This window comes from Strix aluco, chromosome 8 (genome assembly GCF_031877795.1).
Source record: "Strix aluco isolate bStrAlu1 chromosome 8, bStrAlu1.hap1, whole genome shotgun sequence".
Classification (NCBI taxonomy): domain Eukaryota; kingdom Metazoa; phylum Chordata; class Aves; order Strigiformes; family Strigidae; genus Strix; species Strix aluco.
Genome location: NC_133938.1, coordinates 6,600,620 through 6,616,300, shown reverse-complemented (window position 1 = coordinate 6,616,300; position 15,681 = coordinate 6,600,620). Strand labels below are relative to the sequence as shown.

At 42.8% G+C, this 15,681-nt stretch overlaps 2 protein-coding genes across 3 annotated transcripts in view; both read right to left on the bottom strand.

Moving 5' to 3' along the window:
• The window catches only part of YIPF1 (Yip1 domain family member 1), a 370,444-nt gene that overhangs the window by 117,371 nt on the left and 237,392 nt on the right, over positions 1–15,681 (bottom strand). The gene's annotated exons all lie outside the window — the stretch shown is intronic.
• Positions 10,741–15,681, bottom strand: part of GLIS1 (GLIS family zinc finger 1) — a 206,110-nt gene continuing 201,169 nt past the window's right edge. For both annotated transcript variants that reach the window (XM_074833182.1, XM_074833183.1), the window contains exons 9-10: positions 15,001–15,168; positions 10,741–11,386 (exon numbers count right to left, since the gene is read on the bottom strand). In XM_074833182.1, coding sequence (XP_074689283.1) covers positions 11,250–11,386; positions 15,001–15,168 — 305 coding nt within the window. In that variant the 3' untranslated portion in view covers positions 10,741–11,249. The remainder of the gene's footprint in view (positions 11,387–15,000; positions 15,169–15,681) is intronic.

Sequence of the window (15,681 nt, the reverse complement as noted above, 5' to 3'; positions counted from 1 at the left end):
CCTCTCACAGTTAATCAGTCTTAATTAAACAAAGCTGAACTGAATAGGAAAGCAGTGAGATAATTTTAGACCCTTAATCCACAGATATAAACCAATTTTCTAAAATTGGGAGTGAGCATGATAATATGTTTTACATGTAGAGAAACTGAGGCAGACTGGAACTCCGAAGTTCCTTGGAGTTATGCAAAAGATGGCGAGGCAGAGAGATGTAGAACAGAACCCAAGTATTGCCCTGCGTGACTCCTGGTGCCCTTGCTGGCTCTGGCAGAGCCATCTGAGACCAGGACTTGATTCCAGCCTGCAAACCTGCCTGGAGCCTTTGTGCTAGCAGGCAAGCAGCAGCCTTTGAACAACTTGTTTTAATTATGTGAGGAGCACGCTAGCTTTCCACAGTCATCTTCTAATCTTTTTTATATTTTTGTTCACACTATGTCACAGATATGTACTGCATTTAATTACTCCAACTTGGTTCACTATGCAATAGATAAAATGCAAGACTGGCAAGTGGCTGCTGCAATTACCGTGCTGACCCCACAGTCGAGCTGCCACGCAGCCTTTATGCCTTCTTAACCTTAGGCTTAGATGAATATGAAATTCCTTTGGTTGCTGGTCACAGAAAATCCTTGCAGATTTATATTTTCAAGACAGATTTGTTGTTTATAGTAAATCAGAAAGAACCGGTATCTGCCCCTGCATCCTGCTTTGCCTGGCAGTTCCTGTGGGATGCCCAGTTACTGGGGCCTGATCCAGAGTGCTCTGCAGGAGGGCATCGATCCTCAGGCTGCACAACCGTTTTCCCCAGTCACTGCTGCCTGGTTCTATGATTTGGGAGGGGCATTTGCCCCTGCCTGAGCCATGTATGGCATCCATCCTGGGTCGGTTTCCCTAGAAAATAGGAGCCTCCAGCACATTCCTCTGCTCCCTGCTCCAGAGGAGCCATGTGCATGTGGTATCAGCCTGGGGCTACATCTCTGGGTTTTTGGAGACACTATTGGCATCTCGGTGATAGCCAAACACTTGATGTTTTGGTATATGTAAAAAATCATGGGGTCAGCAGAGGGAGCCCAAGGACACGCAGTCTCAATTTTGGATTTTGGACCAACAGAGTTTTCTGGGTGCTGAAGTGTTCCTGACATAAACTCTCTGCCTTTGGGTGTTGCAATAAATTATTTGTGAGCCCCCAAACTGTGCAGTGGCTGTGTGGGGCCAGCTGGGTTGTGCTGGAAGGAGAAGAGCTGAGTGGGAGAGGTTTTACTAATAGGAATCCCTTTGGGAAGGGACTTTTTTCTTAATATTGTTAATAATGAGATCAGCGCAGAAATCCAAGGTGTGCTAACACAATCCTCAGGTGACACCAGTTCAGACTGAAAAATCATGTAGGAAAAATTGGCTGGTCTTGCAGTGTACACTAAGAGAAGTGGGAGGAAAAGCAATATTATAAAGTGTAAAGCTGTGCCCATTGGATAATATATACATACACATAGGTTGGAGGTTGCAGATCATCACTAAGCACCAATGTAGCCAAGTTGTGGAACCACCTTCCATTCGCAGAAGGGTCAAAAATACTGCAGCTACCAAATAATCTCCCACTGAAACCCACGGTTGCTGCTCACAGCTTTGCTTTGAAACTGGGTGTTGTTTTTTTAAAGCTCCCTCCATGGCTGTCAGTCCAAGTGCCAGCAGACTTGCAGCTGTCCTGTGTATGGGGCTTGCATCTGCGATTTAACCTTACCCAGGGACAGCGCCTTTTCCGTGGCCACTGGTGCCTGTACTTGCGTGCTCATTCGCCTGCCAGCATGGCTGGACACAGAGGTGTCCGTGAGCCTGAGCAGGAGGCAGAAGTGGACCTTGATAGAGGGAGTTTTAAGCAAACAGTCTGTGCAAAATGTTACTTTAGCTGGGATTTGCTGGGAGTCTTCACATCAGAAAAATGCCAATAAATGGACATTATAAGGCTTATTGGTATTCTTGTTGTCTAATTCCTTGTCCCTTTTATTACTTCTGACTGATCAGATTTCATTGCTCAGCCATAACACCCACCTGATTTTTGAGGAAAAAAATTATTAGACGATCACTACTTTTTCTGGCACTGTTCAAAAACATCAAATTTGCTTGGAAAATTTCTAGAAAGGTTTATGACAATGGCAACTTTTTCATCATTGAAATTCATGTTGAGATTCAAGCTCTTGGTGATGCATTTTTAACTGCAAAAGGAGCCCTAGAAGCCTGACCTTGGACAAGAGATGGTCGTTTTAAGAGGCAGCAGAGCAGCAGGATCTGAGCAATACATTTTCATACCGTTATGCCAGAGCCGGAGCTCCCTCTTGTGAAAAAAGAGAAATATCAGAAAAGTCCAGGACTATCAACTGAAGTGTGCAGGGAAGGTGATGTTCAATAGGCAAGTGATTTCCAGTAGCTTTTCCTGTAAGTCTGCACACACCTCCATTTACTGGGACAAGGAAACAGGGCATTTGTGGCTACAGTCTTGCAAAATTTGAAACTGGCACTATAATTTGTACATAGCCACAGTCTGTCACACAGTTCTGATGCTTGCTAAAAATACAGAAGTAATTTTCAATGGAAGTAATTCTCCTGTTTTTTCCTCCCCCCCCCCCCCCCCCAATGACTTTTGTCTCTGACAAAAAGAGCCTAGCTTTATGTCAGCTAATAAAAAGCAGAAAATAAAGGAATCTGTCAGAAGTGATAAATACTGTTTGCATTTTTGCGCTTGCTGTGCTCAGCATCAGCTATGATAAATTGGTAACTCTTCTGCCATCCTCTCACATAGAGCACCAGAGCTGGGCTCTGGTCTCATGTCCATGCCAAGACTATCTCCCTTTGAAATGGGGGGTGTCTGGGCATGCACTGAGTCTTTGGGGTATGATGGGATACATGTATATAATAGCCGTATGTATGAAGACTCTAGATGGCTCCAGGTGTATTTTAGCCTGGGAACACTTATGGAAAATACTTGGTATTTAGTGAAATCTGGTGCACTTCGAAGGGGAAAAAATGTGTTTCAGAAGTATTTTTATGAGCCTTAGGATTAAGTTCTTTCTGGCAAGTGTGATTTAGCGGCAGCCAAAGGGGTGACGGTCGCCGGCAACAGCTGCCCTGACCCTCCCCTGACTTCAGCGGTGAGTCCCGTGGCAGAGTCTGGGCAGTCCATCTGTTGCAAAAGCCTGGGTGCTTGGGGGTCCTCCACACTGCTGGCGTGAGATCTTGACCCGTGCCTGCTGCTAAGCACAAGTTGCCCCTTACAGAGAGAAAGTAAGTGTTTAGGGAGACTTCTGCAACACTTGTTGGGTTTATTTTGCTGCTGATAAACAGAGCCCCCAGGCTTGTCATCAGTGCATCTGCCATGGCTGTCACACCACAGCCAACATTGTTGGGTTTCTCTCCCCCACCCTGTCCCCACCAGGACCTGGCACCTCTGGCACTTCCTCACCAGGGAAAGGAGGACTCTTGCGTCTTGTTGAGCATTCTCCAGAATAATGGCGCACCCAGATGGGGGCATCTCCAGGGATTGATGTACTGCTTTTCTGGGATGTAGTTTATTAAATCAACCTCTTTTCCCTCTGCATGGCAAGGGTTAATTGTGCTAGTGTAAGACTATTATTCCAAGGGATTATTAAAAAAAAAAGTTATCGTTTTTCTTACAGCAGGGAACATGTCCAATAATTGATGTGGGAATATTAATGCAATATGTGTGTGTTATCAATTTAGAAAAGCAGAAGACATATTTCCTTAAGCTTCTAATCATTTATACATATGACCTTCATTTATACAGCAGAAGGGCTCTTCCAGAGAGCTACAATTTGCTTCAGATGTTTAGCTTGGGTATTTTGCTTTACCTTCTAACTGCCAAGTTTGGGATTATTTAGCAGTAAAATTAGAAATGTGGATTTGAGTATGTACCAAAGTCCTGACAGGTGTTAATGGAACTCAAGTTGAATATTTTATTCTTTATATAGTAAAATGTAAACCTGCATTTGTTTGGCTTTGCCTTCCTGCCAACTATATCAGGTATCTTGTGTGACTAGAATCACTGTTTTCTGTACATGGTCTTCATGGCAGTTTCCAATGCCTGTTCCCAGCTCAGCTTGTATTTATAATCCTAACAGATTTCAGCTCCACAGAGAATTCCTTAGGCAAATGTGTGGTTCTCAACCCAAAGAGATAGTAAAGAAAACTCATTATGCAATATAGCCCAGATTTGCAGAATGTGCCTAAAGATGCAAAGAGGCACCTAAGAGGATTTTCAGAAGGAATAAAATCCTGGAGATGAAATTAAAGCAATTAAGGCAGTTCTGAAAAATCCCACTTAATGCCCTTTTTTCATTTTTAAGTGTTCAGTGACCTTTAAAAAATCCGTTCCTCAGCCCTCTGCGATTCAGCAATGTTGCTTTGGGTTATATTCAGGACAAACTCTGATTTAGAGGGATTTCTTTTGGTACCATTGGTCTCCAGTTTTGCTCAGAGAGGTGATGCAGATTGCTGTGTGGGGACATGCTCTGTTTCAGAGAGGAGCACTGGCTGCTTAGGAAAGGATGTAGGACACTGGCACACCACGGGCTCAGCCTTCCTTGTTGCAGGAGACGTGCTGGGAGGGATTTATGTTTTCTGAGTTTTGGTGTCCATCCATGGAGATTGTGGCTCCTCAATGCCTTCCTGGGACAGGCTCACTCCGCCTTTGAAGATATCTTTCCATTCCAAGCATCTGAGAAGAAGGCAGGTGCTGGTTTGACAACTCATAGAAGCCTGGAGTAGGGTGAAGTGAAGCCATCCCTTAGATATTTAAGAGGAAAATCCTGAATCTGGTGTCTGAGCCACATACTGAACTTCAGTGCTGGGAGGGGGAGGAGCTGCTCTGGGGCTCTTGGTTGCCATTGCCCTGAGGATGGGTGCTGTTATGCTGCCATAATGAAATGAAGAAAACCTGAAAGCATGGAAAGGTGGGTCTAATTCTCCAATAAACCAGCTTAATGCACTCCCTTTGTAGCCCCGTCCCTGGCCAGTATCTCCACATGTCTTCCCATTACTCTCTATTGTTCCTGTGTCCAGCAGCACATTCTGGTCCACTGCTTGCCGCTCAAGCACACTGCGAGGTGACAGAGATACAGCCTGTCTGAGGAGCAAGGGAGAAAACCCTTTGAAATCAAGCAGGCCAAAACCTGCAAAAGATTTTAAAATTAACCTCATACTTTTCTTGGTGTCTTTGATTAGTTGAAGAGAACTGCTATATAACACAGGGCTAGAAATACAGTTTTAACATTGAGTCACTTGGTTTTGAATGAAAGTTACTGACTCCTGCCAGAAAATCTGTGTTAGCACAGAAGAATTATTTGATTTTTTTCTGGCTTCACCACCACTACAAAAATCTTTTTGCCAAAGGAATGGGCAAATTATTTTCATCTCACTAGAAATCAGGTAGCAAGCTCAATCTTGTAAGGGCTTTAGCTAGATTGGGACTTTCTATGGTTTCAACGCTTTAAAGAAAAATGTCTGTCATGGTTTGACTGGTTTTGCAGCTATGAGTGGCTGACAGCCCATGGAGCCAGGATATGCAACCTTGCAAAGCTTTGACAATCTAGACATCTACATTTTCTGCTGACTCTGGGCCATGGACTTCAAATCACTTAAGGGAGTTTGCAGTTTGCTTTGAAATTTAAGTAGAGAGGAGCTTTTAGTGTAACTCTGTAGATCTCAGAAGGGCTTATCTCAGGAGGGAATATTTCGATGGCTTTTTGCTGTCAGTGAATTAAATGATACAGGCTGGCTATTTTTTCATCTTCTGTTGCGCTGATCTTCTAATTTAATACAAATACATTACTGGAGAACTGAACTAAACTCATGTAGATTTTAATAAGATCATAACAAAAACCATTGAAATCTTTTACTCTTATGCAATTTAAATTCAATTTACAGTCACTGTTTATTTTCACATACTTGGTTGTTGTTTTAAGAACTGGGATTTTTTTTGCTGCTTGCGTAACTGACATCTATTGCAGTATCAAATCAGTGCTCTTAATGTGCTCTGGAATTTGTTTTTTTGGACTTTTACCATTTAGAAAATGTATCCAGTTGAAAGGACAATCTCAGAAGCAGGGAAGCCTTTCCACAAGCAGCAGCTGTTCCTGATGTTTGATGTGTACATAACTAGAAAATATGATCTGAAAATGTACTCACCGTCTCTGTGTTCTTTACACGGGAGCATATCTGATACCTGCCACAGGCTATAACCGTTCCTACTGCAGGCCTGAGGCTTTGGTCTTGCACATTCCTGTGTCATGTTGCCACATGAGAATTATGGCATTAAAATAGTGTTATTTTGTCATGATATGCCACATGTGTACATCTCATTTGCTCACTTGCAAAGGCACCTCTATAGCACTGAAAGGACATTTACTTCTATAGCTTGTGAAGTAGTGCAGATAGTAAACGGGAACAGAACAAGCATTTTGGTTTTCTATACAATGAAAAGCTTGAGCTTGATTATATTAAAAATTTAGAGGTCCTGCTGAATGTTTGGCTTGCATCCCAGCTGGTGGAAAGCGCAAAGAAGTGCCTTAGCTGCTTCAGTGTCGACTTGAAATTAATTTTCTCTCTCCCAGCTTGATCAGCCACTGAAGGTCATCTTATTTCAGTCATTCCTAAAGCGTACTGCATACATGCAGAGTACATACACAGGGGTAAATGGGGTTTTCATTCACTGAGGAAATGATTTGTAGCTATTTATAAAGTAGTGTTGTAATTTATTATTTGAATTCTGTTGCCTAGACTGAAAAAGTATCTGATAGTCAACTGGAACCAGCAGTTCCATTTTAATTCCACAGGGTAATAATTTTCTACTATTATAAAGCCTTACTCCAGTTATTATACATATTAGTTGGTGGGGTTTTTACAGCACCACAACGAGAAACTTGCCAAGCAATAAATTCCATTGAAAGGTTTCTTTGTGTCTTTAGGAAAAGCTTACATGAGATACTTCCCTACTTACATGTAATAAAAGGAAATAATGAAGTACACAAGCACACAAGTAACCATTAACTTGTGCTATTGTGCTATTTAATGGTTTTATTATGGATAACTTTCCAAACCATACAGACTCAAATGAGTGTCTTTGCATTTCTCCGAATCTATCCTTTTAATCTACAGAAAACCTGATTCACACAGATTCTGGAATTAAATCATCACTCCAGCTGCTATGCTTTAAGTTTCCCAGACCTTTGTGAATCATTGTGTGGTTTTGAACAGCCTGGTTGTTGTGACATAAATATTTTTGTAATTGATCAAATATGTTTAGGTTTGGTTGGTTTGTATTTTTAACTTAAAAAAATGTCATTTTTAGAAGGATTTCTTTAATTTTTAGGAAATGAGATTAATCATGTTTTTAAGGCATGATTTCCTTTTAATGTCTCCAACTAATTGAAGCACAGGAATTATTTTGATTTTTGTCTCAGCCATTACAGCTTTGTTGGGCTTTGGATATGTTTTTTCTAAGAAGTCCTCCTTCAAAAGCTCTAGAGTTTTTACTGCTTGGCAGTTAAGCTACCTGCCTCCTTGTTTAATGTTCTAGGAAAGAGTTCTGGCCACTTATGTCTGAGACCAAAAAAACCCCAAACTCTGATGCATCAGAGTAGATAAGCAACAGAACAGAAAGACAAATGTGGCAGTGATCACAAGCAAAGCCCCGTATGTAGGCTTAAAGCACAATTTGGAGCCTTTATGCATTTTAATTCTAGGAGAGGAATGATGAGTCAGTGCTGCCAGGGACTGCTTGGGCCAGGCAGGGCAGCCACAATTAGCAAGTTTGCAGCTGGGACTGGGCATCCTTGAGAGCTAGAGATTTGAGGAACCATTTATAAAAGAGGGGGTCATATAACTTCATGCACCTTGTTCGGTAGTGACTAACTGTAAAACTTCCTGAACGTCTAAGTTTCATTCAAATTTCTTGAAAGTTAAATTGGATACAGAGGCATCTTCATGTACACTAACAAGGCGCAACCAGGCCCTGGAGAAACAAGTAAAATACATCCACGCAGGCTTTGTGGTTAGCCCAGCTCAGCCTCGGAGCGGTGCTAAACATGCTGCTGTGGTGGCATGGCATCCAGGGTTTGCAGAGGCTGCTGTGGCTGTGCACAGTGGCAGCTGGGTGCTCGATGCTCATGCAGGAGCAGACCCCTGGGCTGCTGGGTCCTGGGACTGGGGCACCCGGTGCCGTGCTGGACCTCAGCTGTGTCTCACGTTTCTGGGCAGGTTGGTACAAGCCTTTCACTGAGACTGACTGCTGGTCGTCCTCCTTCAGTGTCATTTTGTTGTTTCTTTTCTCTCTTTTCTCAGCTGCCACCTCAGCACTTTCCTTTGCAGCAGTTTCCCCTGCTGCCCTGTCTGGGTTTCCCTCCCGCTCCACCTCTGTGCAAAGTGCCCCGCAGAGGCAGGGACCCATCAGCCACAGGCTGTTGACTGGCCTCTGGGGATGACACCCTTGCAGAGGGCAGGGTCTTGGTCCCCCAGGAGAGTTGCCATTCAAGGTTTGTCTGCAAGCATGGGACACCCTCACTGTACCCTTCTGATTCTGTACAAGATGTTTGCCAAAGCCAGAAACTGCCCAGAGTTACAGCCTGTGTCCCCTGGTAGGGCTGCAGAGGACACATAAACACACTGAGTGGCTGGGGCACTGGAGACCTCTGAGTTTATGCTGCTACTGTGTTTTCCCCTGTACTTTGCTGGGTTCACACGTTGCCACCAAATTGTGCTTTAATATATATATATATTCATTGTGGTTGTATAACTTTGTGACCGTAAGGGGAACCGCAGTCGTGTGGACCCAGTAATGCCACTTCTGCAAATGCTGCCAAAGAATTCGCCTCATTCAGCTTGGGGCCTGCTCTGTGGATTCTCATTATGCATCTGCAAAATGTGGTATTTTCTTAACATGCCACTGAATTTAACATTTTTTTTTCTGTGGAACTTGCTATTTTGCTGAAGCCAGGTGCTTGACATTTTTCTGTCAGTCCTTTTGGGGATGGGGGGGGCAAGAAATCTTCCAGCAGCTGCTTCTTGTTTTAGGCTGTTCTCTGGGGAGCAGCTAATTGGATTACAGGCCTGAAAACTGAAGAGATGGGGCTTGGCACTGGCATGCCTGGCATGAGGGAAGGTCTCTGACAGCACTGTGTGGGCACACTGCTGCTGAGCAGATCCTGGTGATGGGGAGAAGAGTGGGGGGAAAAAAAAAGTAAGTACCATTCTTAGCCACTGACTGATTTCAACCCAGTGTGAGCTTGGGTAACTCTGAGCTGTAAATGAAGGGTTATTTGTCAGACATCCACTGATGCTCAATCCAGGTGTCCTTTAGTGAATGGTGCTTGTGAAGATTTGCCTGGTGGTGAAAAACTTCTCAGGCATCAGCAGCATTTCGGGGGTGCACCCCTGGCTCAGACAGGCACGGGACAGCATCCTGGGGCTGCCGTGTGCCTGGCGTGGCACCTCTGCTGCTGCAGACGTGGTGGTGTGGGACCCAGCCTGCGGGAACGGCTTGTCATTGGTGTGGGCATGGTGTCCTTTTGCAGATGTCACTCTGGGACCTGCTGTAAAAATGCCCTTCAGCTTTTTCACAAGAGCTCTGCCCCGTGGCCAAGCTCAAGCCCTCTGGCATCAGGCACAGGAGGCACAGCCAGTCACAGCTGGACACTGCCAAGGGCTGCTAGCACATTTATTGTCATTTGTTTCCATTTATATACAAGAACAAAGTTGATGCTAACTCTATCTTCCCAGGGATGTGGCACATCTTCATTAAACCCAAACTGCCAGCCTCTCTTCTTCCTTCATGAGGCTGAACCTCATGTGAGGCTGTGGGTCAGCAGGTTCTGCATGCAGCAGCATTTCCTGAGGTTGGGGATTGTTTATTAGACAGAATAAACTTTTTCAGGTAACCATACATTGCTCCGAGGGTGCCTTATTAAGCCCAACTAGCAATGATTTGCAAATGTGAATAATTATTATTTTTTTTAGTTAGTATTTCCTTATTGTTCTCTGAAACCACCACTGCATGTTTTCAGAAGCTCATGTCTCACACGCCTGCATTGCACACCTTGGGAGGGCCTGTCCCCTCGCAGGATGCCTGTCTCTCCCTGGGCTGGGAAATGCAGCCCAGTGGGGCCAGGGCCACAGTGACAGGGAACCAAACTCCTGCAGGTGACCTTGCTCCTCTGGAAGCTACTGATTACAAGTGCTTTGGATGGAGGAAAGCCCTCTGAAGGTGTCCTGCTCTTCTCTACAGCATGTGCTTGAAGTGCAGACTTCAGAGTGGCTGCTGGGTCTGGTGAATGGAGAAATCAGGTGACCTGCCCCATGCCTGGTGTCTGCACACTGATCTCACATGGGATGAGGCTGTACGTTTACTTATGGAGCCAAAAAGCCAACCACAGCTGCACATAATTTTCCCCTGCACTGCTGGGATGGCTGCATGTGCTGATGTACCCACCACAGTAGGGGCAGCAGGAAGGCTGGGAGATGGTGCAGGGAAGCCAGCCCCCTGTGCTGCCCTGCGCTGAAAGGCTTCTGGTCCTTTCACTGAAAGTCTGCAGGGCCCTTGGTTTTCTTCACATACACCTGGGCTGCTTTAATTTCACAGTTACTGCAGTGTCACTGCTTTGTTTAGATCACTCTCAGGCATTTTAAGAATGTAATATTAGGATTTATCAAGCAGACCAATGATGTTAAGAAATGACAGTACACTTGTTTCCAGTTTTTAATGCTTTCTTGTAAAACTGAAAATATAAAACCAGCTGAGCAAATGAAGATCTTTATATACATGAGGTCTGTGATTAAAAAAATCCTTTTAGTTAAAAAAAAAAAAAAGAGAAGAATTGACCAATGAGTTAAATGAAAACTGATTAAAGGGAACAACATTCTCAAATTGAAACATACTTTTCAGGGAAAAAACCCTTCTTTACAAGTTTATTATATAACTTACATTTACACTTTACTGAGAGAACTTACAAAACAAGCTGCTTGAAATGCTCCTCATTCCCTTAAAGCATGAATTTCAAAGTGCCACAGCAAAGGAACAGGTTCCAATATTATCTTATACAGACTATTCATGTATAAAATGGTTTGGTAAATGTGAGGTGTTTATTTAAATGAGCACATATAGGGATACAGACTAAATAAAAGTACTTGAACAACACCTTTGTATTACATACACAGTTATAGGTATAATAAAGGAAACAAGGTCAGCACTGCTCTTAGGTATCTGTATAGATGGAAGGAATGTGATTCAAGCAGTGATCAAAGGCGCCGTTTTGGAAGAATCCATTTTCATCAGTTCCGTTGGAGACCATGTCTTCAGATACACACTGTGCTTCAGAGATTGCATCATAGCCTGAAAGCGTGACAAGTTGTATGGACGTGATTTAGTACCACAGTACATATAAGGAAGGAAGCATAGTTTGAGGCCTGGGATTATACAGTACAGCACAGTGTTAATGAAAAGACAATAGGGTTTACCATCAAAGCCTTACCCAGGAGATACACAAACTAACCTCCATGGGCATTTGTGTCATAGTAGATGAAGCTCCCATTCATTTCTGCGGAAAGCTACCCATTTGCAAGTGCAAGTATCAGAGTATGACTCTCTTGGGACTTTACAGTCATTATCTGAATAGGATGTCAAAACAATGAGTGGGCAAGGTTCCGAGTAAGTGATGCACTCCTCTTGTTTTGTGTGTTTTTCCTTTTAATGGCACTTATGTTCCATGTGTCTCCCAGCTGCTCTTCCTACATGTATCGGACCCACACATACTGTGAAAGCGAGGGCTGCGGAAGCATGTCTGAGCCAGGTCAGGCTCACAGGACACGTGGAAGGAGCTGTGCACCACGTTGTCCTCAGCCCCCAAAGCCCATCATGCTGCTGGCTCCTCACCTGGCCAAGCTGGCTGGTGCTTGCCAGGCTCCCAGAAAGCCACTATGGTAGGGAGGAATTTCTCTGTCCTTCTTTTATAATACAAAACTTGCGCAGCTGTTGCAAGCCACCCTCAGCTGTGCATCCCTGTGGAAAGGAACAGGTTTGCCTGCTACCAGGTGCTATGGCAGCTGGAGTGCCAGGGAGTCTGAAGCAAAAAGTTTATTGCCTACCCCAAAGGACATGAAAATTTCTTGTTATGCCCCACTATAACCTGCTCTTGCAACTGGCCGGTGAAGGCTTACACACACATATTCATTTTACTGCAGTCCAGCTCTTTCCTCACTTCCCCCGCTGCTGTGTTCACCCCTTGCCCTGCCCTTCCCCTTTCTGCATCTGTCCCTGTGCCTGCACTTCTCCTCACACCAGCCAGACCCTCCTACCTGCCCCGTGGCCCTGCTGTCTGCCTTGGGGCTGGGCAACTGCCTAAGCCTTCTCCATGAACAGTTTGCTAACCCACCCCACTATCCCCTCCCCAAACTACAGCATGAAACATTGACCCCTTATGTTTATCCTTTAACATATGCATTCTGCTTTATCCTGTACCACCTGATTTGGGTTGGGTCTTTAGAAAAGTGTCTGTGTGAGCTTCAGTGCAAGGTTGTGACCCCTGCACCCAGCCCACAGAACACACCTACCACAATTTTAATAATTATCATCAGCATGAAGTCACCTGAGGCAACACATGGAACAAGATTCTTCTAGTTAAGAACATGCCTGTGAACTAAGTGCCTGATGTAGAAAATAAATCTCTTACAAATCATATTCATGTGAATTGCAAGTCAATGTGTGGATGGCTGGTCCTCGTGGTTAAAGCACTGGGACTGGGCTTCATTCTCTGCTTGGTGGAGGAGCTCTCTGGAGCCATTGGGAAATGACTCTTTTTCTGTACCTCAGTTCCTCATGTGGAAAATGAGGTTCTTTCTTCTCTTTAGCCTTTCTCTCATCCCTTCCGCCTGCCTAACTCTGTGGGCAAGAATGTCTAGATATGGCTCTGCACCAGGCTTAACCGAGGCCTCCAGGCTGTGTGGCACCACCCCACCAGCAGTACTGACAGATCCTGCAGCCTCATACAGCCAGTCCTGAGTTCAGAAAGAACCGTCGGCTCAGTCCTTAGAACTTAATTATAGGTACTTTACTATTAGGTATGTTTTTATTATTTGAGACCAAATTCTCTATTTATTTACATTTCTGCATTTTCCTATGACGTATTAATTTACTGTTAGTTTACAGGTCAAATTCTGCTGTCTGCAGAAATCTGGCATGCAGCATATGTCCAAAGTCTCTGGAAGACGAACTTGGCCTGTTTATCTGCCCTGTGCTGTGTCGCTCCAAGTGGAGTGACCAGTATTTTGATAAGTTTTGCAAGTGTTTATGTTATGCTAATTTCTATTTGATGAGCCTGTATACAGGGTGGATACACAACCACAGATGGACAAAACCCAAGATAAGCATACACCCCAGAAATCATTATTAGATTCCAGATAGAGTAAACTATCCAAAGCCCTGAACAGAAAATAAAAATTTATTGACTGTTAATGTGATTCATGGAACAGCTGTTTGCCAGTCACATTTGGCATTCCTGTGAGATGAGATCTCATTTAATATTAATGGTGCTATAAAAGCCTAAAAAAAATTAATGCATAGCCTTGATGAATCTTGCAAACCTGAATGGTTCTATTTTACACACAAAAAGATGAGATAAGATTTATATACTTCATATATATTTATGTTTCAGCCTTTTAAGATTTGCATACCTCAATAACCACCCTAAAAACAAAAATATTACACAGAAACATTTCATAATAGTTTAGCCCCAGACAGAAAAATCAACTGTTGTTGAAGTTGGTGTCTTGCCATAGTATTATTCTTTGCTCCTACAATTTCTTTTGGAAAGTTTATTTAGTCTGTTCTTTAAATATTGCAGGCTGTCAATCTAAACTTGAAATTTGACGTTAACATTAAAAAACTATGTTTTAGTAACTTATGAATAACACAAAAGAATTCAAAGTTGAAGTTGAAACTTCATCTTAAACTTTTCCCTTGTGTTTGTTACTGATGCATACACGTTCTAGTATGGAACACCAGACAAATGCATGCATGCTCTCTCTGAATAGAGTCTCCTTTAATACAAAACAAACAGGAAAGTCAACTCTAATTTTGTGGTCTGACTCAGGCCCCATTTCAAAAAGCATTTAAACATATGTTTTCAGTATCGTCCTTAACTGAGATGCTCTCCTGAATTCAGACACGAAGAAAAATTTCTTGGGGATATGTAAGTAAATATTGCAGTAACTGGTAGTGTTTCATGGCTCTGACAACACTCACATTTTGTTTGATTTCAGTAATTCCGTCAATTCTTAATTGTGGTTTTAAAATTAGAAAAAATGCTTTATAAAAATGAATACTTAGATATTGAAGCATTATAGCAATCTAGCTATAATAACTTGTTGCAAATTTTACATTATGCAAATATGTAGCTAAATGGGAAAATACAATTGCCATGAATGTGCAACAGCACAAAGGAACTCCCAAACAAAAAGATACTAATATTTTTAGCTGATTTTATCAAAGCCTTTCCATTTTGTAAACGTCAGTATTGCAAAACAAAACCATCTTTTTATTCTTAGATGGACAGGAAGTCCCTGCTGCTGCTATTTTCTTCAGTTGTGTTAACTATCTTCTTAACTCTGATCTGATTCTAAAAGCCTGCCTAAGCATACCTGAAGAGATGTACAATGAATAGCCCACACAATAGATGTGAGAAATGTCTTGTTTGTCAGCTCTCCTGAAGGTGTGTGTTGCCTATGACATCCAGCAGAACAAAAGGAGAATTTGTCCATCAGTCAAATACAGGAAGATTAAAGAAAACAAATTTCTTTTGCTTCTGGGATTTTTATAGATGCAAATGAATTTCAGTGACTGAGTTTTTTATGCAAACATATTTTTGTAATAACATTGACTATAAAATGTGTTCTTTTCCCCTCCTGCTAAAAATATTACATGGATAATTCTTTATAGGCGGAATAAATTACCTGTTGAAGCTAAAGGTGCATTGAGTATGTGATAGCCATTCTGTCTCAGAGGATTAAAGCAATGGGATTCCCCTGTGAGCACATCACTGGTGACAGACTGGTCCATTGTTCTGTAGCAGTCTCCATAGTGGAAACAGTTTTGTATTGAGTGAAAGCTGCCTTGGTAACCTGAAAACAGATATTGCACACACATTTTAACACTACTGCAATGGTATTAGCTCCATCTCTGTCACAGTATTTCATTACTATTGTGAGGGTTTTTAGTTCCTCAGTTTTAACTATGGAAAAATGATCATGCTATTCTATAAGGTGTAATAATATAAAGCTACATCAGACTCTGTCCCACAAGGTGCTGTGGACTGTGATCCCCATCAAGCAAAAATCTCAAGGATGTGCTTCATTTCAAGCAACAGATCAGCTGAAAACAGTCAACAACCCGCTTGTGTTCAAAGCTAAGTAATAAGCACTCCACTGGATCAGGTCCAGGATGCTTAGCTCCTAAGGGCATGTGTCTATAATGAATTACTTTTAATTTAAATACAAAAATGCAATATTTAAATGAATAGCAGTGCTTTGTTTTCCGTTGAGTAAATTCTTTTCCCATCCAGTGTGCGTTATGCACTGCTGGAGACAGCGCTATTTATCTGAAATACCTTTAGGAGTACCTTAAACCTCTCCTTT